A 24,037-nucleotide genomic window follows, 5' to 3' on the forward strand; every position below is an offset into this window, starting at 1 on the left:
CATGTGTGTGTGTGTGCGTGTGTGTGTGTTATGTACAGTACTAAAGTGACGTTTGTGTTGCCTTTCAGATGGAACTGGTGGAGAGTGTGAGTGTGAGTGTGTGTGTTACTGTGAGGGAGTGAGCAGTGAGAGTAGACAGTGTGTGTGTGTGTGTGTGTGTGTGTGGTGCACTAAGTGGTGTGGGCTTTGCCTTGCAGACAGAGCCGGTGGAGAGTGTGACGCCAGACACGGAGGGCGGCACCGGCTGGAGCCACGAGGAGGGCGACAGCAGCAGTTGTGGTGCCGGGGGCGGCGGTGTGCCCGGCGGCGGCGGTGGCGGCGGCGGTGGCGGCGGCGGCGGTGAAGGTGGGGGAGGAGGCGGAGGCAGAAGTGGAGGCGGTGGTGGCGGTGGCGGAGGAGGAGGAGGTGGTGGAGGAGGTGGTGGAGGAGGTGGAGGGGGCTCTGGGGGGGAGACCACCACCACCCCTGGCCTCACACCCCCTGGAGGGACCCCCCCGGAGCACGAGAACACTAGTCACCTACTTCAGGCACTCAACTCGGAATCTCATCTGCAAGGTAGGTGCCAGTGTGTTCTGTGGCCGGCACTGGGTCGGCACTGCATGGTTCACTGCCCCTGACTGGATGGTGGGCTGACAGGGTGACATGGGAGAGGGACATGGGAGGAGGTGGCTGAGTGGACTAATACAGGCTGAGACGTGTGTAGTAGTTGTGTTGGTGGTGGTGGCCAGGCAACCTACACACGCCTATATATATATATATATTTGACCCTGTTGTCTCTTTGTTATTTGGGAACCAGTCAGAAAAAAAAAGAACTGATTATTATTGAGTCATTTTGGAGTTATTCATGCATGAGTGGACACTGTACCATAGAGTTTTGTTCATTTGACATACTACTACTACTACTACTACTATTACTACTACTACTACTACTATTACTACTACTACTACTACTACTACTACTACTACTACTGTCTACCATGTTTCTGTATGACTTGCCTGCATCACTTTGGTACAAGGAGAAACAGAATCAAGTCACTCCTGTTGTGTGTGGAGTCAGCAAGGAAGTGACTGGAGGGTGAGGCCAGGGTAGGGCAGGGCAGGTCAGGTCAGACTGGTGGGGCTGCCTCGCCTCTGTGGTGTGTCCATGGTGCTGTGGTTTGTCAGCACCACAGCACAACACAACACAACACTTGGGAGGAGATGGGGAGACTTAACCAAACCAGAAAAAGTACAAATAAAATGATAAGAGAAAAAAGGTAAATGAACAAAGAGGAAGAAGAGAATAAGATAACATGTCCAGACCCCAAATGATGATAGACAGTAAAAAATATGATAAAAAGGAAGGAATAAATAAAGAAGAGTTAATTTTTACTATGCTATCCCCTTTTTCTCCTTCCCATCCACACACACACACACACACACACACACACACACACACACACACACACACACACACACACACACACACACACACACACACACACACACACACACACACACACACACACACACACACACACACACACACACACACACACTTAAACACACACACACACAAGTACATTTCACTCAGTCCACTCACTAACCACCATATAAAACACCCCCAAACATTCCAAACACTGTATGCACCCTTAAACCCTGAAAAAAAAAGAAGAAAAGGCCCAGAAACGTAAGCTTGAATTTGTGATGAGTGTTTGGCCTGCGTGTGTGGTTATCCTATCTATCTTCCTCATAGCTGCCAGTGTCTAGGGCCTGTGGTGGTGGGTAGGGCGTAGAGCAAAGGTTAGGATAGTGTTAGTGTCAGCATCAACCTTTCCCGACCTTTGCCGCAGCTTCCTGTTAAGTGCGGGTTTAGTGTGGATAGCCTAACCTAGCTGCGGGTTTTTTTTTTTTTTTTTTTTTTTTTTTTTTTTTTTTTTTTTTTTTTAATAGAGGGGTTTTGTTTGATCCTCATGCATGTTTTTACTATCATAGGTACAGTTTATCTCCTTATACAGCTCTTCAATATTAGTACGTTGAGTTTTTGTGTTTGGCTGTATGTGTGTGTGTGTGTGTGTGTGTGTCCCCCTGTGTTCTGAAATGTTGCTCCCTCAATGGCACTGCTTTCAGAGGCCACAGGGGTCTGAGTCAGGTTCCCAATGGTGTTTTCTCCCAGTGATAATGTGGAGGTGTTGTTAAGCTGTCACTGGGACTAGGAAAGCACCCTTGAGTACCCCAGAAGCTCTCTCTGTAGCCTGTTAAAAGTTGTGGTGAGGTGATGAAGTGTTTGGGAATGTGTGTATGTGTGGGGTTACCTGTGTGGGGACTGTGTGTGTGTGTGTGTGTGTGTGTGTGTGTGTGTGTGTGTGTGTGTGTGTGTGTGTGTGTGTGTGTGTGTGTGTGTGGAGGCTTACCATACTGGTATCCACGAGTGTCATCCTGAGAGTGGCGACCTGTTTGAGATGTGTTTTAGGAGTGTTTTATTAGAAGTGTGCAAGCTTAGAACACAATTGGCTTGATCCCTCCCTCCCCAGACCCTTCCCCCCCCCCCCCTGGCCCCTGAGTGGAGGGGCCAGCACCCCCTGGCTCATGGTTGCTGCATGATGTACTCCTCAATAACAACAAGAAGAGTCCACGAGGTGTCCACCACTCACTGCATCATTCCAGACCTGCCACTGATGTCTTGCCCACACAGAGTTCCTCCGGAGTGGAGCCTTAACAAGGACACTGTCTGAAGCATAAACATTTGAGACACGTTCCTTACTAACTCAGTTCAGTCTCATTGTATGTCTTTTTGTTCCTCACTAATACTGATGAAGCTCATGTGTGTGTAGATACAGTCTGCTCCAAGGGGCGCCCCCCCACCCGGGGAGGCCCCAGCACGCGTCCCCCGGGGCCATGCGGCACGGCAGGGACTGTGGGTGTAGTGGCGGGGCAGGCGTGTGTGTGGCGGGGCCAGTGTACAGTGGTGGTGAGGTGTGGTGATGGTGGTGGTGGTGGTGGTGGTGGGTGGTGGTGGTGGTGGTGGTGGTGGCAGTGAGGGGTGCGGCACAGTGCCGCAGCGAGGCGTGGCCGGCGGGTGCCGCCCCGCAGGGCACCACAAGAGTGTCCGGCCATTACTCTTAACACTGTTGTCTTATTACATGTTTGTATTATCTAACATTTGTCTTCATGTTCACAAATTTTATGCCTGTGCAATACACTTTTGTAGCTTCAAGTTTCCTTATGACTTGTTTGCATGGGGTACAAGCACCTGCAGAAGCATTCCTGTCTTGTTGTACTGAGCACACCGGCAGTGAGTGACACGTGAGCACCGGCGCTGCTGCACCGTGCCGGCGCGGCGGCGCGGCCTGGAGCGCCGCCCGGCACACCCCAGTGTAGGCACCCGGTCCCTGATAGGTAGACCTGCGGCGTCTGGCGGGCGGCCACGCCACCCACGCCACCCGTGCCACCTGCCGCCGGCCGGGGCCCCTGCCGCCTGGCTGCCAAGCACGGCGGCGGCAGTGGCGGCGCAGTGATCCCAAGACTGTGAAGGTGAAGCCAGCAGGACAGTGAGCGAGTGAGAGGGAGCGGCAGGACAGACACAAGTGTGCAGTGTGGCAAGCCGCCCCGGCCGCCCCTCCAGTGGCGCCCTGCGGGGCCCAGAGGGCACGCAAGAAGATGCAGAGAAGAGAGAAACAGACAGACAGGCGGGGCATGGAGTGCTGTGGCGCGCGGCGTGGCGAGGGAGCCAGGGAGTGGAGCGAGGCGGAGGAGTAAGGTGTGGTAGGTGGCGGCGCCTCGCCACTCGCTCCCCTAGACCGAGCGTGACGTAGACCCCCCGAAGGATCCCCAGGACTCCCCCACCTCCCCTGCGCGTTCGTTTGCCACTGCTGTCTGGCACGGCTGGCTGGCGGGTCACCCGGGCCACACATCCCCTCACCCCCTAGTGTGTCGTGTAGGTATGTAGGCCACAGCTGGTGTCACAATACTACAGCCTCGCTCACTAGTATCTAGGCAGACATAGTGTGCTCTTCTGTTGTGTTCTGCATTAGCCATTACTCTCTCATTGATGTTGTAGGAGACGCAGCCACCACTCTACACTCACCCTCAGTTTGTCACTCCTGTATTTTTTAGAATGTGCATGACCTTGAGTTGTCGTTTTGTGGTTCAGTTATCACACCTGGGTTTTACCTGTGTTTTTGACATAGTTTTTTTTTTGTTTTTGTTTTTGTTTTTGTTTTGTTTGTTTTTTCTATTTATTTTGTATTAGTAAGGTAGATTTCGAAAGTTTTTGGTTATTTTCTTTTTAAGTACCATTATTTTATCGAGTCTAAAAAAAATGGTTTATTGCGTTTTTTTATACTCCTTTTTATTACTATTGTTATTATTATTATTATTATTATTATTATTATTATTATTATTATTATTATTATTATTATTATTATTATTATTGCTATCATTATTTTTCCCCCTCCAAGTTTGCCCAAAAAAAATGATGTGATAGTGATGGTGATGATGATGATGATGATGATGATGATGATGATGATGAGAGATGTACACAGTCTATATACAAACACCATGAGAGGCGTGCAACATGTGCCACTGTCAGTAATGGTGGACAAACTTGCTTGTATCCGCTTGGTAGTCTGTCTGTACGTATGTAGTGTGAGGTAGTGTTACTAACAGTAGACGCCTGGTGTTGCATGCCGTCCCTGTTGCTGCATAGTGCATGACTCCTTCTCTTGGTGGTGGTGGTGGTGGTGGTGGTGGTGGTGGTGTGGTGGTGGTGTGGTGTGGTGTGGTGCCCTGGCTGTGGTGGAGGGAACACTTCTGCATGTCTTTACTCTAAGCTGCCTCTGCTCAGGGCAAACTTATTTCCATCATTCATTCTTACATTTTTTTTATTGTTTTTTTATTAGTGGTTTGTATTGCTGAAGAAAGACTACATTTTGATGCCACTAAATTGAAGACACGTAATACTGGTACTACTACTACCACTACTAATGGGCTTGTGTGTCTCGGGTTGTGCATTCAAGGGAACAATAAAAAAAATGCCATATTTCAAAATGCAGTTGTCTTTGGAATACAAAATCTTTCCCGTCAAACTCCAGGCTCAGACTTCACTCTGGGTTGACCTTTGGGTGTGCAGCCAGGTGGGGCGGGGGGGGCGGGGTGGCAGCGCGGGGCGGGGCTCCCTCCCGCCCCGTGCCGCTCCCGGGCCCCTGCCCGCTCCTGTTTACAATGTTAGCTTTACAGAGTTTTAATTTATTCCTATTATTACATCTTGATCTTGTTTTGATTTGCTTATTGTTCTAGACCTTGTTTGTGAAGCAAGTAAGAGCATTAATCTAATACTACAAGTAATTTGATGACAAGAAGTGATTGATATTCAAGACGGTAACAATAGCCATAACACTATCTATGCCATTTAGTCATAACAGAGCTTTTCAAAAATCATAGACTAGATTAAGCTTACTCTTTTTTCAATGCAAGGGTTACGCTGTGCAAACGCCCCCTCGCTGCTGCCGCCGCTGCACTGCCGGCATGTCACCATTGCGGCGCCGCCCCTCAGGCCGGCGCCGCCACCTGCCACGGCGGCGAGTGGGGTTTGCACAGCGAAAGTCTTGTGCTACATGACCAAACATCACAAACCAACAGCTGGAGGGAGGGAGTGCTGACTGGCCGCACCGCCACACTGGCAGGCCGCACCTCAGTGCAACACAACCACCATGAGTCATGCTGCTGCTGCTGCTGCCATCATGCACAGCTGCTTCACTCCCCTCCCCCACCCCCTTCACTCCCCCTCTCCCTCTGCCCCCTTCCCGCCTTGCCCCAGCAGGCGAGTCCTCCCTTTCAAAACATTCCCTGCCCCACCCTGCCCCGTCATGCCCCAGTCATGCCCCGCCCCAGTCAGTGTTGTGTGACTTGCCAGTGTGGTGACACTTGACCAGGGAGAAGCTTTGCTGCTTGCCGGGGCTGTCACTCGTCCCCAGCTGTGTTGAGTTGTGCTTTGAGACGCGGCCCCGGTCCGCAGCCCCGGGGGCTGGCGAGAGCCCCGGGGTGGGGGCTGGGGCCGGCCGGCAGGTCAGCATGCGGGTGTGTGGTGCTGTTGGTTTGTGGTGTGCGGGGGGAGTGGCTGTGGCCCTCTGCTGGTGCTGTGCGCTGTACTGCTGCTGTTGCTGCTGCCTGGCTCACCAGGGCTGACGGCTCTTCTCTCTCTCCACCCCCAGGGATCATGCGCAGCTTTGAGCCCCTGCCGTGCCCCATCTGCCAGCGCACCTATAGCTCCCCGGGCAACCTCAAGCAGCACCTGGAGAACATTCACATGTCCTGCAATGAGCTCAACTTTGAGTGTCGCATCTGTGGCAATAAATTCAAGAGCAAGTGGTACCTGCACAAGCACCTCCACCGCGCCCACCACATACGGGGCCGCAAGGAAATTTAGGTTGCCTTAGTCTGTGTTCCGTGCCGGAGGAGAGTGTGGCGGGGCGGAGTGGGGGGCGGTGGGTGCCGGCAGCCCCTGTGGTAAGCGGTGGGGTGGGGTGTGTGTGGAGGCTGTGCTGGGGCCATTGCAGAGCCAAGCAGGTGCAGGTACCATGAGATTGGCCTTAATGGATTCAAATCACCTCACTTTTGTACCACTAAAATTAAGAACAACAACAAAAATTTACCACCATGAGGTTGCCATTACTGTGGTATGCTAATCTGTTCTAACTAAGCATTTCACCCTGGTAGGCACCACTCACTAAACCGTGTCCTTCTGCGTGCACTGCTGCCGGGGAGGGGTGGGGGAGGGGGGCAGCGGACGGGGGGGAGCTGACATGTCCACCGAGGTGCCGTGCCATATTCATAATACCCACAATTCCTCACTGTTTTCTCTCTATCCTGGCGTTTCTTCACCCCTTCACCCACAATCCGTCTGCCTTTGTTCAGTGCCGCCTCTCTCGGCTCACCTCACCGTGTGTCCGTGTGTCCGTGTGTTGAGTGTGTCGTCAGCGCCACTTTACTTGCACCACGTGTCTTTACATGTCCTTCAGGAATGGCCGTGTGGCTCCTCCTTGTGTCTCTGTCAGAAGTGTGTGTGTGCGTGTGTGTGTGCGTGTGTTTGTCTCTCTCTCCACAGCAGTGATTCCTTGTTTTTTTATTTATTTATTTATTTATTTATTTATTTATTTATTTATTTATTTATTTATTTATTTATTATTTATTATTTTAATATTCTCTTTGTCACTGATTTTTTTCCTTTAAATACAAAGCTTTTTCCATTTTGTCAATTATTTATTTATTTATTTTTGGTTTTCTTTTAAGTATTCCAAGCCTTTTCCACTTTGCCACAATGGTTGTTAATCTTTTTACTTTTCCTTTCAATATTCAAAGCCTTGACTTTCTATCTGTCTCATTCTCTCCATCCACAACAACAATTCTTTCTTTTTTTCTTCACTTTTGGTCTGTCTCACTCTCTCCACAACACACCAATTCTCCCCCCCCCCCCCCTCTCTCTCTCTCTCTCTCTCTCTCTCTCTCTCTCTCTCTCTCTCTCTCTCTCTCTCTCTCTCTCTCTCTCTCTCTCTCTCTCTCTCTCTCTCTCTCTCTCTCTCTCTCTCTCTCTCTCTCTATCTCTCTCTCTCTCTCTCTGCTCACCTTTCCTTCATTCATCATTTCAAATTATTGCAATCCCTCTCACTTTCTTCATCTTCACTGTTCTTTCCTTATAACTTCTCATATATGTTCTGATTCTTCCTCAACTTGATTCACTTACTCTTTCTGTACTCCTTTCCTTTATTCATCATTTTAAATTGCTCAAGTTCCCCTCATTCTCTCTTTGCATCTTCATAGTTCATTAGTTTATACTCTCATGTGTGCCGTCTCTTCAGCTTGGTTCTTTCTTTCTTCGTCTCGACCTTTTATTAAACTATAGTCTTCTAAAGTTTAAATTCCTCTTTGTATCTCTCTGCCTCTCTCTGCACCTTCATTCTTTGATTTATTGATACTTAAATATTCAAACTATCTTACCCTTACTTCCCATCTCTGTCTCATTAACTTTCCCTAATATAACAGCCTTCAAAAGGTTAAACATCTCACTACATTCCTTCCTACCTTTTCTATTCACACACACACACTCCTCTAACACACACAGGAGGCAGTACACTTCTCACTCCCTCCATACCTTTTGTGTACCTTCCCTATGCTGCATTCACTGAGACAAACACACAAGAAGGACAAGCCAGCCCAGACAGGCTGTGTAAATGAAAGCCACACATACAACACTGCAAACCATAATACAGGAGACCCTTGCGTATTGAAAGGATGGAGGATGCGAGGAGACAATTCAGATAAGCTATGTAATTGAAAGCCATACATTCACCACTGGAGGGGTAATATAACAGGGAACCCTCAGTGAGACCGGTGACTTGTATTAGGTGTAGGAGAGGTGCGTTTGTTGACTTTGGGAGAAGAAACGGGTAGAAGAGAAGTGTGTTTGTTGGCACGGAGGACGAACTGGAGTGTTTGTTGATGTTGGGAGAAGAAACGGGTAGAAGAGAAGTGTGTTTGTTGATGTTTGGAGGATGAACTGAAGAGTGTTTGTTGATGTTGGGAGAAGAAATGAGTAGAAGAGAAGTGTGTTTGTTGGCATGGAGGATGAACTGATGAGTGTTGACTTTGGGAGAAGAAACAGGTAGAAGAGAAGTGTGTTTGTTAGCACAGAGGACGAACTGATGAGTGTTTGTTGACGTTGGGAGAAGAAACGTGTAGAAGAGAAGTGTGTTTGTTGACGTTTGGAGGACGAACTGAAGAGTGTTGACTTTGGGAGAAGAAATGGGTTGAAGAGAAGTGTGTTTGTTGACGTTTGGAGGACGAACTGAAGAGGTGTGTTTGTTGACGTATGGAGGAACTGCAACCTTCAACCAGACCTGTGACTTGTGTTAGGTGCAGAAGAAGTGTGCTTGTTGACGTTTGGAGAAATTGCAACCCTCGACCAGGCCTGTAACTTGTGTTAGGTGTAGGAGAAACTTGTTTGTTGACGTATGGAAGAACTGCAATCCTTAATCAAGCTTGTGACTTGTGTTAGGTGCAGCAGAAGTGTGTTTGTTGACGTTTGGAGAAATTGCAACCCTCGACCAGGCCTGTAACTTGTGTTAGGTGTAGGAGAAACTTGTTTGTTGACGTATGGAAGAACTGCAATCCTTAATCAAGCTTGTGACTTGTGTTAGGTGCAGCAGAAGTGTGTTTGTTGACGTTTGGAGAAATTGCAACCCTCGACCAGGCCTGTAACTTGTGTTAGGTGTAGGAGAAACTTGTTTGTTGACGTATGGAAGAACTGCAATCCTTAATCAAGCTTGTGACTTGTGTTAGGTGCAGCAGAAGTGTGTTTGTTGACGTTTGGAGAAATTGCAACCCTCGACCAGGCCTGTGACTTGTGCTAGGTGTAGGAGAGACTTGTTTGTTGACGTATGGAAGAATTGCAACCCTCGATCAAGCTTGTGACTTGTGTTAGGTGCAGCAGAAGTGTGTTTGCTTATGTTTGGAGGAGGAATTGTGTTTTTCATGCGAATTGTGAAGGGAGAGCTGTGTTTTTCGTCTCAAGGTTGAGTAGAGGAGTGTGGTTCTCATGTTAGTAATGGAAGGGAAATGATGTTTTTGTGATAACAGAAGAAAGAGTTAATTTGTGCAGGCTGTGGAAGGAGTTCATGGAAGTAACGTGTATTTCTGCGTATGTTGACCACACAAAGGTGTATTTCCATCTTGAACCACGGGAAGAATAGTGTAGTTGTCATGGTAATAGAAGAAAGCGTTTATCTGTGCAGACTGTGGAAGGAATTCTTGGAAGTAACGTGTATTTCTGCGTATTGTTAACCACACAAAGCTGTATTTACATCTTGAACCACGGGGAGAATAGTGTAGTTGTCATGGTAATAGAAGAAAGCGTTTATTTGTGCTAACCGTGAAAGAGGTGTATAGAAGTAACGAGTATTTCGATGTACGTTAACCACACAAACTTATATTTCCATCTTAAACCGCGGGAAGAATAGTGTAGCTTTCATATTAACAGTAGAGGAGAATCATGAAACTAATTTGCATCTTAACTATTAAAAATAATGAGTTTGCATATTTCTATGTTTAGTGACCACACAACGTTGCATTTCCATCTTCAACTGTGGAAAGAAGTGTGTTGTTTTTCAAGTCAATTGTAGAAGAGTCATAGAACTAATTTGCATCTTTTACTGTAAAAAATTAATGAGTTTGTGTATTTCTATGCATAGTGACCTCACAACATTGTATTTCCATCTTAAACCGTAGAAGGAAGTGTGTTGTTTTTCAAGTAAATAGTAGAAGAGTCATAAAACTAATTTCCGTCTTTACTATAGAGAAGTTTAATGAGTTACGTGTAGGCCTTTCTGTATTATGGAGAGTTATGTTTTCACCTTAGCTGTGAAAGGACAAATGTGGTTTTAATTGGTAGCAGTAGAAGAGAGGCGTGTTTCCATCAATCATAGAAAAAAGAATTGATTTGCTACTTAGCTATAGAGAAGTTGAATAGGTTATTTGTGTTTTCATATCAACCACAAAATAAAAGATACATTTTCATCTTTGCCATGTGAGGACGTGTGTGGTTGTCATGGTAGTAGCAGATACGAGGCTTGTTTCCATCATAATTGCAGAAGAAAAGAATTGATTTGCCACTTAACTATAGAGAAGTTGAATGAAAATTACGTGTGTTTTCATATCAATCACAGAAAGAAGCATTTTCATCCTAGCCATGTAAGGAAGAGTGTGGTTGTCATGGTAGTAGAAGAAGAGAGTCCTGTTTCCATCATGATCGTAGATAAAAAATAATTTACCACTTAACTATAGGGAAATTGAATGGGTTACGTGTATTTTCATATCAACCATAGAAAGAGGAAGAGTGTGGTTGTCACGGTGATAGCAGACGAGAGGCGTATTTCCATCGTAATCGTAGAAGTAAGAGCTAATTTGTGTCTTAACCTGCTGAAGAGTTTGCCGAAAGTTTGACGTACAAGTTTCTACATGAACCACTCAGAGTTGACAATTTCATCTCAGTCACGGAAACAAGAGCATAACCTTCACATTGGTTATAGAGAAGACTCACACTCCCACCTTAGCCTCAGGAAAACACTTCACTTTCACTGTTAGTTCCACAGTTACCCTTTTTCATTTGCTAGTTAACCAACAAAACCATTTCGGATTTGTTGAAACACTTTCCAATCTGGTGAGTGTTTTGAGATTCACTCTTAGAGCCAGTTCCACAGTCTCTCTTTTTCATTTGCTAGCTAACCGAGCTAACCGACAAAGCCATTTTGGATTTATTGAGGCGCTTTCCAACCTGGTGAGCATCTTGGTGCAGGAGCTTACAAAAGACTGTGGAACTGGCCCCTAGTCTCAAGAAAAGAGATAGATCCACTTCCCACTTCCATTTCCATTGTGAAAGAAAACTAGTTAGTCTCATTTTCACCATGGAAGGCAGAAATTTCACATCAGTAATGGGAAAAGACTCGAACTTTCACCTTAATCTAAAAAAAAAAAAGAAAGCTTACTCACTCAGTCAGGAAAAATAGATAAATTTTCATTCCCACTGTGAAAGAAAGCAACATTTACAGTCTCGTCTTTAGCAAGGAAGGCATAATTTTCACATCAGTAATGGGAAAAAGACTCAAACTTCCACGTAATCTTAAATAAAATGGCTTGCTTTCACTAGGTCAGGAATAAAAAAGATCACTTTCCATTTCCTCCATGAAAGAAAACATTTGCAGCCTCCTCTTTACCGTGGAAGGCACAATCTTCACGTTGCTAATGGAAAAAGACAAACTTCCATCTTAGCGTTGAAAAAGACACTTCACTTTTACTCTTAGTCTCAGGAAAAAAAGATATATTGATCACTTCTCATTTTCACAGAAGGAAAACATTTACAGACTCATCTTCACATCAGTAATGAAAAAAGACACTTCCTAACTAACCACAGAAAAAAAAAAAACACGCAGTCAGGAAAACTAAATCAATTTGTATCCTTGTAAGAAATCAACAGCCTCACATCAATCACAGAAAAACAGCCATCAAAAGAGTTGCATATTCTTTAGTATCACATCATATTTACCCAAGTTTCTATAATATTAAAATCACCTTTACCTGTAGACTTGTTACCCACACCAAACACGACTTTGAAGAGAAGAACCAAACCATCTTCTATTTTTCATATTCTTGTGAACCCAGGGACTGCCATGTGTAGGCCTGACGGTTCCTGAAGATTCCCCTATTTGCTGACACCCTTAGGTAAACACTAGGAAGCATTCAGGTCCACCAGGCTCAGTTCGTATGGCTCTTGTCCTCAGTTGGGTAGCAAGATGATAGGAGAGACTAGGAGATAAGAGGATAAGTAGAGGGAATATCAGCAGTCTGTGTGTTGATGCTTGAAGAGATGTCATTGTGGGTTCATAAAGGATTTGTAAGGCAATAGGTGGAGGTAACACAAGGCAGTCTCTATCCCCTGTGCGTTGATGCTTAGAAGAGATGTCAGTGTGGGTCGTGTGGCTTTGTGAGCCTAGTAATTGAGTAAGAGGATAAAGAAAGTTAATACAGAAGGGTACTTTATCTCCTGTATATCTTTGCTAAGGCTTTTATCATCCAGTGAGGGAAAGATAAGACAGCACAGTGTTCCCTATGTACCTTATAGTCAGTCAGGTATTAGACGGCAGGGAAAGGTAATAGAAAACCACATCATCTGCCTACCTTGCGTCATAAGGCTTCTGCAATCAGTGCGTTAGTAAGATGACAACGAAAAGTGATACAAAACAGCAGTATCCCTTACCTTAAAATCAGTTAGCTACAGATGGCAGGGAAAGGTGATAGAAAACGGCATACTACCTCCTGCCTCCCTTGAGTCATAAGGGTTTTGTAATCCAGTGAGGGGAAGGCAAAACAAAAGAGTACAGCACCACCTGTCTGTGTGTGCTGGTGGTGTCAGGATGTCTTCTCTGTGCTGTGTGGTGGCTTGGTTCTCACTGCTCAGGTGTCACAGTTCAGTGTAGGGCGGTACAGAGTTATATTATTTTTACTGTTGTGTTTATTTTATTGTTAGAAAGCCAAAATTTGACGTTGAGTACAGGTAACATTCAGGTCATTCAGAAAAGTTTTACCTATTTTTTTACTTGTAAATTTTATGGTTTTAGTGTTTATTTTGTTGTTAGAAAAGCAAAATGATTTAAACAATCGACGTTGAGTGTGGGTTGAGGTCGGTCCAGAGTTATACAGAAGAGCTGTAGGTATTTCTTCTTACGTGTAAATTTATAATTTAAGTGTTTGTGTTGTCACTACAAAACCCAAATTGAAGTAGTTAACATTGCGGGTCAGGTTCAGGTTATACAGTAGAGTTGTACGTGTTATTCTTACTTATACATTTATTGTTTAAGTATTCAGTTAACCAAACATTGACCCTTGGTGAGGGTGAGGTGCAGGGAAAGCAGAGCAGTTATTTATTGATCTATTCTTTTGAAATATAGATTTATTTATTGTTTTTTGAAGTAAGTATATATTTTATTGGTACAAAACCAAAATTTAACAGTGAGTGCGGGTCAATACAGACGATTTTATTGATTATTTTTACTGGTAATCTTATTGTTCAGATTTTATTGTTACAAACACAAATAACTGGAACAGTTATCACAGAGCGGGTCAGGTGTAGCTTAGAGCAGAATTTTATTGATTATTCTTACATATAAATCTATTATTTTTTTAAATAGGCATTTATTTTATCATTACAAACCAAGCTTGATACCCTAGTTCACACATAGTATATAGTATATATTTTATTATAACAATATTCCCGGTGGGATTGAGTGTTTTGTTGTAGCAGTGTATGTGTTTCCTCATCAGGCAGATTAGTTACTTCACACACAAACACACAAATGTTTGACATGAAATATCTGTATATACAGCATATACAGTGTATATATTTGAATGTTACACCCCCGGTTGACACACGTTGTTGCAACACTTTTGTTTCGTGCCACATTTTATTATCAGCCAGATTTTATGAACATAATCATGTATATATACATTATATTCTACTTTATTCCGTTGTTGACACAAAATTAATGAACATTGAAATTGTTATTATTATATTGAAAGATATTTTATAATTGATGCAGAATTAATGGAGTTTGAAATTATAACAGTATAGATTCTGTTGTTGACGCAAAATTGAGGAACTGAAAATTATAATTATAACTACATAGATTTTATTATATTCACAAAATTGATTTACAGAAATTATTATAACTACACATATTTTATTGACTTAAAATTAATCAGTTTTAAAAATCATAAGTATATTTGCATCGGTGTTATTGTATACTCAGATTTTATGAACAAAAATCATAATTATAACAGTACAGATTACATTGTTGACTCAGAACTGCCACCTGCAGGCCTGATGGCTTCTTGCAGCTTCCCTCATTTTCTTATGTTTTTCACTGATGAATGGGAATGATAACCACAGTGCACACATTAAACTTGAGCACCACTGCTCCACTATGCAGTCCGTCACCGTCTTGCGCTGTGTGGAATGAATACTGTATGCTATGTGGAGGCAGACTGCTATCTGAAGCTCTCACCACTGAGTCCACACTAATTACCATGCTGTATTCATTATTCACAATATCCCGAGGCCAGGTGTTATGTTGTGTGGTGTGAGGGTATTGTTAGATCAGGCCATGTTTGTGTCTAAGTGGTACAGGTGACAAAATATAACTGCGTACTGTGTAATAGGAGTGAAAATGTCAGCTCATGTTTGCATTTTGAAGGTGAGAAGTGACAAAATATAGCTTCATATAGTGTAATGACTTACACAGGAGTGAAAATATCAGTTTATCTTAGCGTTTTCAGTGCTACAGGTGACAAAATATAACCGTTTAGTGTAATAAAATGTTGAGTTAAAATATTAGTTCACATTAGCATATTGAAGGATAGAAATAATACAATATAACTGCGATAATGTAAAGACTTCTAGAGGTGTGAAAATATCAGTTCTTGTTTGCATTTTGAAGATGACAATTGACAAAATATAACTTCATATAATGTTATAAGACCTTGGGTTAAAATATTAGTCCTCAATAGCATTTTGAAGGATAGAAGGCATACAATATAAACCACAGCAGCATAATAACTCTACGTGAGTGAAAATATCAGTCCGTGTTAGTTTTGTGAAGTCTAAGCAACAAAACTGTAATTTATTGTTTTGCTGTGTTAGAAAAGCCACAGTTTAATTTCCTGGCGTTCTGATGCTACGTGTGTTGAGAGTAAAAGTCCACAGTAAAGTAATGATTACTACATGCTACACCTGCCAAAATTTAACCTAGTGTTGTCTCAAGGCATGCATCATCAATCCGTCAGCTAGTATTGGTGTCGTCAACGCTATAGTCATCAAAACTTAATCCAGCGTTGTTATGAGGCTTAAATCATCTTTGTGTCAGTCAGCATTGGTATTGTATGCACTTGATACCAATTCGTCAATATGCCGTGTTATTTCCTCGCATTACAGTCTTCAAAATTTAACCTAGTGTTGTCATATGGCTCGCAGCATCAGTGTGTCAGTTAGTTTTGGTGTCGTCAACACTCCATATTGAAACACCAGGTCATCAGTGCCATCAAAATATAGCACAGTGTTTTCATGATGCTAATAACATCAATATATCAATTAGTGTCAATGTCAATACTTTAGCTCGTCAATGCACACTTGTTTTTCATTTTATTTATTTATTTATTTTATTTACACATCAGTTTCTTCTGCATAAGAGAGCAGTCCGTTCTAGGGGTTCAAAAAGACCACAAAACAGTCCCTTAGGTGCCCATGCTAGCTAGTGAGGCGGGCAGGCATCACACAGCCAGGACCTGCACACGCCACGACAGTCTGGCATCACCGTCATGTCCAGGGTCAGTCTCAGGAAGTCTCATTTTCATTTTCCATATAATTATATTTTTTGCACACCTATATTTTTTTAGCACACCTCCGTCTTTAGTCTCGCTGCAGCAATCACACTGCCACGGGTCAGATATAGTTGTTAGGGACTCAAATCTCACTGTTTTTCACTCTTCAGGGATTTTTCGAAGGTTTACCAGTGTCATTTGTTTTATGTTTCCGCAGATTTTTTAGTCGTACCACGGATTTAATCTCGCCATTCATTTCTTGCTTGTTGTGACTGCACCTAACAGAATTATCTATGTTTTCTTCTACTTCTGTTTGTTGCTACTCTTTTAGTCTTACTGTGATGCTGTGGCCATTCTGTTTGTTGTTGCCAGTACAGGAAGGTGTTTTAGGTACAGAACACACACACACACACACACACACACACACACACACACACACACACACACACACACACACACACACACACACACACACACACACACACACACACACACACACACACACACACACACACACACACACACACACATGGTCACAAATAAACACAATAGAACAGATTGTAGAGTGTAGATTAACTAAAGGAAGGACTGGATAGATATAGACAGAAGAGGTGATAAAGGCAAGGAGTGTACATCAGCTGCAGGAAGGAAAGATAGGCAGGTAGGCAGAGACAAGACCAGATATACATAGCCATAAAAAAAAACTAAGATATTAAATTGACAAAAGGTTATGCAACTCGTATATAAATATCAGAAAATGTGAATACTTGAGGCCAGCTGACGGATGCAAGGCTGGCTCCGAATGCTGAAAATTTGGCTTCCCTCATTCACAAACATGTCCAGCTTTATCTTGAAACTAACACGCACTTAACACGTACTCACAAAGTCCACTTACTCGTATTCATGTAGGAACAAATCTCAAAGGGCGTTACAGAAGAGATATTCACCGTAGAAATGAGAGAAGTGTTTGTGGTGGTGTCTGTAATCTGTCAGTGTCTCAGTAATTTGACAGAAGAAAACGGTGCCATCAGCCAGTACACACTTGTTTAGGTAACTGTATGTTCTTATTTGGGTACTCGTGTGCTGTGTGTGTGTGTGTGTGTGTGTGTGTGTGTGTGTGTGTGTGTGTGTGTGTGTGTGTAGGAAGACTGCAGGACAAGGACTAACCTTGAGGAAAATATTGAACACCACAAAAACTCACACTGACTCAAACGTGTGGGGGAAAAAGGTGTGTGTGTGTGAAGATAGGACAAACGTCAGAGAAAACATGACCTAACGCTGCAAAAACTGAGACTCAAACCATTCAAGAGGACAAAAAAGGATGTTTGTTTTTGTTTGAATGCGTGTGTGTGTGTGCAAAGGAAGACAAACATCAGAGAAGCAAATGTTTACTTCCAGAAAAACTGGCGCTGACTCAACCCATTCAATCACACGAGGGAAAAATAACAAGTAAATTGATAACGACTTGTACTTGTGAGGCGCAGAAACACTCATACAACCAGTTGATGTTTTGTGAGGCTTTGTGTGTTGGTAGTGACATGGTGATGTAGCGGTGATGTCGTGCAAATCCATCTCACTATTCTATGACGACTTGAAGCATAAAGGGGATAGATGAAGATGAGGAAAGATTACGAGTGTGTCTGGTGATAAACTAGAGTGTGACCGTCAGTGTGTGTGTGTGTGGTATATTGGCTAATCAGAAAGTGTATTCTTCTAATCCCTGTACTTTTCCTGTAGGGTTCTTAAGGCATTTTGTACTGTGCTTTGAGGGCTGCACACTATTACATATTGCCGCAAAGTGATATTACTGACCCTTGCTTCGTTTCTCGGCCTCAATCTTCACTTATTGTATATTGTCGTGAAGTGATATTACCAACCCTCATTTTGTTCTCTTGGCTTTAATCTTTACTTCATCTCTCTCATTGGTAAACTCAGGAACTCTATCTTTTTTTGTTGCCTTTCCTGTGGTGAATTGTCTCAAAAGAAGAGTGCCGTCAAGCTGTCTTGGAAACTTCATTGACCATCTTCGCTTCTTCTCTCACTGGCAAACTCAGAACTCTTATTCCTGTTGTCCTACTCTGCCTTTATCTGTTTTCCTTCTTACCCTTTCCTCTCTCTCTGCCTGTTCATGCTTTTCCTCCTTGTTATAACTTGAACTCTCTCAGAAGCAAAGTATCAGGAAACTGTGGAAACTAAATTGAAGTCAGCCATTTTTACTGTCTTTTTAAGTGTAAAGTTGAGAGTTTTCTTCCTCCATTTCCACTTGCCCTTATTGAATCTTCTTGAAATAGAGCAAGAAAAAAGTCCAAGTAATATTGTTTTGCAGACTTCACACGTGTATAGAATTGTGAGTCAGGTACAGGAGGGTCCAGTTATACAGACGTCCATTATACGGGAAACCAGTGATAGGAGATGTGGAAATTAGGGACTGTTTTCTTTATACTAACTTAAAATGCTAATATGAGCTTTAGTGCAAGGCAGGTTTAAAATATGCCTTTCTGCATCCTCCCACTGACATCTCCAGGCTATATGGTGATGTACAGTGGTTCAGATGCTTGCTATGGGGACTTCCTTGTGATGCAGTAGTGAGGTTACAAAGCTACCACATTGCTCTTTCACTGGACAAACAGAGGGACCAGTCTTGCACCAGCTCCCGGGGCAGTGTTGGTGTGTTGCTTCCTCCCCGGGGCTGGGGTGGTTGTGTGTTGTGTTAGATGTTTTGATCTTGCATTTATACTCAGACGTAGAAGGAATGAGAAGGATGTTTAGTTTGTTTGTTAGTTCACTTTTGTAGCTTCCAGATGGTTGTTATTGAGAGATTACTGCAACCATCTGTGTGTGTGTGTGTGTGTGTGTGTGTGTGTGTGTGTGTGTGTGTGTGTTTGTTGGTATGCTTACATTCAAAGGAATTATTAGTTTGGTAGTTCTTTTTGTAGCTTCCAAATGGTTGTTATTAAGAGATTACTGTGACCATCTGTGTGTGTGTGTGTGTGTGTGTGTGTGTGTGTTGGTATTCGTACATTCAGACACTCAAGGGGCCATAATGCTGGTCTAGGTAGCTGGCCAGTTTTGACAGCACACAATAATGTCCGTCATCGTACAAACACTTGATTCATCTTGATCAGTTTATTAAGTATAGTACAACCATGTTTGTTTTTCTTGTTTCCCCGCTACTGGAAACCGTTTTGAGATTAGTGTGTGTGCATCTAAGTGAGTGAGTGAGAGTGTGTGTGTGTGTGTGAGAGACTTTGTGGTAAAGAATGTACAAAAATTGGTGTTTGTTTAGCAGAAAGTGAAGTGGTAGCCCCTTTATGCTTCCCCGTGTCACATACTCAAAGGATTTAACACGTCTTGGCATACTGAATGAAGGCGCAGCACTCTCCTCTGTCTCTCCATCTCTGTCTCTCTCTACACGTTGGACAATACCGGTTACTCACCCAGCTCAGGTTTATGTTTACATTGACGCTTCGTATTGACGTCTGTATTTATATTACGAAGGCGCTGAGTGGACGCGAGGCTCCCCGCGCGCCAGCCCTCCCTCAGCCAGGTGTGGCAGCAGTGCAGCAGGCGTGTGGTGGGTGTGTGGGTGTGTGGTGGCCCCTCGTGCAGTGAGCAGGTGTGTGGGTCCCGGTGTGGAGTGGTGGGGGTGATGGGGTGCTGGAGGGGGGAGGGGGGTGGCAGTGTTCATTACCTCGCCGGGGCGCCGTGGTGTGTGGTGGTGGTGGTGGTGGTGGTGGTGCGGCGCCCCGGCTCACCGTTGCGTTGGGCAGCCACAGTCCGTTGGGCATTTTGTGTTACGTAGCAACAACAGTTACCATTCCTCTATTGCCATTTTTTGTGTTCTAAGCAAAACATATATTTTCGGTGTGCCATATTTGATGTGGTGGAAGTATTTTTTGTAGACCTCAAGTTACCATTGCTAAGTTGTGGAGGCCGTGGCGCGGTGTGGCGCGGCAGAGACGCGTCGCAGTGCTGCACCGCGGTGCAGAGCCTTGCTACGGCGGCAGCAGTGGCAGCAATGGCTGCCCCGCACCGCCTGGGGCCCGATGTGGACTTGATACATATCAGAAAATATAATGATGCAGTTGGTTTGATATATTTTCCTAATGTACAAATTTGTGGCCATGTACAGATACTTTTAGGAGGACGCGACGCGACGCGAGATTGCCCAGACACACTGAGACGTTTTATCAGGATCAAATGTTTGAGTATTATTTTAGGTATATTAGTGTTAGCAAGGATGGCTTTGTGATGCATGTTCTATTGCATTCCACTCTAGAGCTTCTATATAAAATGAATTTATTATATATTATTGTTATTATGTTACTCACAACTAATACTATATTATATTAAATACAATATATGTTTAACCTCATTTGCTTTAATAGGACATTCCAGTTTGTTTGGTAGGTTGTAAGTGTGAGCCGCCCGGCCTGCCCCTGGCCGGCCGGGGTGCGGCAGTGGCGGCGGCAGTAGTGGCAGCAGCGCCGGTGGGTGCCAAGCCTATGCCGCTGCCGCCGCCGCCGCTGCCGCCGTTGCGCATCTTGTAATATCTACTTTGTAAGGGTTGTTTTATAGTTTTATTATTCTATTGACATAAGTTATTTTATAAAGAAACAGATAATGTCAGCCTGTTGTTACATACAGACATTTATGTGCTGCCGTATTTATTGTTGTTTTGTGAAGCAGGTCAGTCTGCCTCCTTGTTTCAGGATTACCTCATTTTGATGTAGACCGCCGCCGTGTGGCGCGTCACCACTATACCACAACAAAGGGGCACTGCCCCAGGGGGCGGGGAGGCCTACCACCGCTGCTGCTGCCACTGCCACTGCCACCACCCACAGCAGCAGCAGTAGTGGTGGTGGTGGTGGTGTGGGTAGCGGCGGCGGCGGCAGGGCCGGGCTGGAAGAGCAGCAGGTGGAAAGGGAGAGGGATGTGGGAGGTGCACCCGGTGGAGAGAGTGGAAAATTTGCAGATTTTTTTATGAGAGATTATATTTATGCAATATATTGTAGAGTGTAGTGCGCACCGACGGTTTGTGTCTGGACATGTGGCCGTGCACACCGTGATGGCAGTGACGGCACATGCTTCCCTCACGCGGCACACACGTCGCCCTTGTCTTTGTGTCTCCAGATTGTACTTTGTTACACAGCGTAGAGGTAAACAGTAACAAATTTACATATATCAAAATTGAAGCTTGTCAGTGTGTTGGCCAAGAAGGCGGCGGCGGCAGCAGCCAGGTTGTTGCCACACAGCACTGCACCCTGCACCTTGAGGCCGCCTGGCCCTGTTGTCTGTGTGTGTGTCTGTATGTGTGGAAGAGTGTGGGTGGAGGCAGTGAGGTCCGGCGGTCATTATGAGGGGAGGGGTCTGCACCCTGGCACACTGTGAGGCGTGTCAGTGCTGGCCCACAGCACTGTGTTGTGTTGTGGCCAGAGTGTCGGGGTGCAGGGGTGCTGGGATGCCGGAGTGTCAGGGTGTCAGGGTGTTGGGCGCAGGCGGTGCCAAGCATCAGCCGTGGTGAACCTTCGAGTGGGAGAAGAGTTTTTATGTAATTATTTATTTTTGATGAGTTTTTGTGTGGAGTGTTGAGTGTCCCAGGGAGGGACTGCTGAGTGGCTTCCTCCGATGCAAGGAAGCGGCCCCCACAACACCTTGGGCTCCACCACCATGCGGGGTGGCCCACCGGCAGTACAGCTGCAGCACTGCTGTGCCGTGGGCTGCTCACACCAGCCAGGCAACAATTGTTCAGTCAGTTCAAGACTCCAGTCAGTCACTGCCTCATGCTGCACCAGCGCTGTACTGCAGCCGTGTGGGAGCACAACACTGTGTGTGTGTGTGTGTGTGTGTGTGTGTGTGTGTGTGTGTGTGTGTGTGTGTGTGTGCATGCGCACGCGTGTGCCCATGCGTGTGTGTGTGCGTGCGTGCCCCGCAGTGGTGGTGATGCAGCCAGCTATTTGTTGTCTTATAGTGTTGCCATAAGTTACCAAGTTGCCATTATTATTTCAGTGCCAAGTATATTTGTTATAGGATGATGCTATATTTTATTTTATATCCTGTAAGGAAGAAGTATATGGTTTACTTTAGGGCGTGGTGTGAGAGGAGTGGTGCGAGTCATGCAGCGACACGGCAGCAGTGGCGGCAGCGGCAGCAGCCAGACCATTGCCTCCTGTATTCAGTCTTAATTAGTTTTGTACATTCTCAGTTTGAAGCAAAAATTTCAGGGAAGGAGATGAGAAAGTCCCTTTGAGGTTGCACATGTGACTATTAAAGGTTCTTGTGCTGATCAGTGTGTCAGTGTCTGTAGTGGCTTGTGTTGAGTGTGTGGCGCTGGCCGGCCCGAGCAGTGCCGTGCCGTGCTGCGCCCGCCTGCGTTGCCGTGACCTGCTTGCCGCACTCCACCTTCAGGCAAAAGCCATATTTTCTTTATTATGTTAGACTATTGCCTAAGTGTAAGGTATTGTTTTGTACCAGTCTTGCTCCACAACCAAACTGGACCGTGGCTCCGGCGTGGCCCGCGCACGCATGTGTGTGTGTGTGTGCGTGTGTGTTTGTGTGTGTGCGTCACAAAGCGTGCCGCCGGCCACAGCCACGCATGGCTCAGGCGGCGGTGGGAGGAGGAGTGGGGCGGAGGCGCCGCCAGGAGAGTTGCGTGCGCGGGAGAGTGGGAGAGCAGAAGAGTGGCGACTAACACCACTGGTGGGTAGTGAAGTAAGGTTAGCAGGAAACCCTTTCACTAAGTATAAGTACTAAACCAACCTTTGCTCAGAGAGGACTATAAGGTTACTGTACATTGGTGACTAGCTCTAGCCCTTGACACTATGGTGGTAGTGACCTCGGTGGGACCAGCCAAACTCCATTGTAATATATGATCCAAAGGTTTGCAGATTTAGTGAATATTTCTATAGAATTCAACCTTTATTAGTGTTTTTTGTTGAAGAGAGAGAATATAATGTAGGTTATCAGCCAGCCAGGACACGCCTGTTGTTTCCCAAGCAGAGCGTTGCCGTGCCTCACTCGATGGCGGTGGCGGCGGCAGTGGTGGTGGTGGTTGGTGGTGGTGGTGGTGATGATGATGATCCTGGGAGTGAACCAAGCAGTACTGCTAGCTGGCCCCCAGCGGTGCCAGGCAACCCCGCCGCGGCCAGGCCTGGTGCCGCCCATGCCAGGCACCCTCGTGTAGCACTGGGTGTGGCCACAATGCCCCGCGTGTGGCTGCCAGCCCGGCACTTAGAGTCCCTGCTGGCACCACCCGCTGCTGGTGTGTGGTGGTGTGCTGCATAGCCCACACACCAGCAGCAGCAGCGGCGGCAGCACACCGCTGCACACGGCACACATCACTGCTGGTGCACTGCAGCATGCCCTGCACGGCAGTGTTGGCACTGGTGCACCGCGAGAGCACAGCACCGGGACTGCCGCACCACACACAGTACAACACAGCACAGTGGTGTAGTACAACACAGCAGCACAGCGCTGCCCGGCGTCCCTGGGCCTAGCACCGGGAGTGCCGCGCCCCACAGCGGCGGCGGCAGTACTGGTAGTGAAGCATACATACCGTAACCCTCCAGGACCAGTGCCTCTTAGCTTAGTGTCACTTCACAGCCTTACTGTAGATGCCTTGGCACAGTTGCCTTAGTGACGCGCGACGCCGCCGCCGCCCCGCCGCAGCCTGGGAGTGGCAGCAGCGGCGGCGGCAGCGGCGGCGGCTGGTGACGCGCGTAACGATCCACCCAAGGAGTTGTCGTCCTCACGGTAGTCGTGTGTACTGTGTACTCTGTACTATAGCACCACACCTTGGAGACTAACTGTCTAAAGTTGTTGATTCACGCAGACGTCATTCCCGTTGTTGATGAGTGCGGTACCTTTATTGGCTCATTGATTAGCGTTGTCTCAGGTTTAGGACTCACCAGTCCAGTTATGTAAACTTTACACAGCTCATTAATCTATTGTTAGCCTCGTTAGGACCAATGAAGTCTTTTGTTGAGAGTTGTTATGTGTGTGTGTGTGTATGTGTGTGTGTGCGCGTGTGTGGTGGCTACATGTGTGTGCATGCTAGATGTGTGTGTGTGTGTGTGTGGTGGCCAAGTTAGCCAGATATTGATGAAGCATAATGCTCACACAACAGTTATCCACAGTT

At 45.6% G+C, this 24,037-nt stretch overlaps 1 protein-coding gene across 1 annotated transcript in view; it reads left to right on the top strand.

Annotated features, from left to right (window-relative positions):
• LOC135095694 (protein PRRC2A-like) overlaps positions 1-24,037 on the top strand; it is a gene marked incomplete at its 5' end in the record, with an annotated part of 63,414 nt that overhangs the window by 15,155 nt on the left and 24,222 nt on the right. The window contains one exon of the mRNA XM_063996706.1: positions 198-555. Coding sequence (XP_063852776.1) covers positions 198-555 — 358 coding nt within the window. The remainder of the gene's footprint in view (positions 1-197; positions 556-24,037) is intronic.

Source organism: Scylla paramamosain, unplaced genomic scaffold, assembly GCF_035594125.1.
Source record: "Scylla paramamosain isolate STU-SP2022 unplaced genomic scaffold, ASM3559412v1 Contig1, whole genome shotgun sequence".
Taxonomy (NCBI): domain Eukaryota; kingdom Metazoa; phylum Arthropoda; class Malacostraca; order Decapoda; family Portunidae; genus Scylla; species Scylla paramamosain.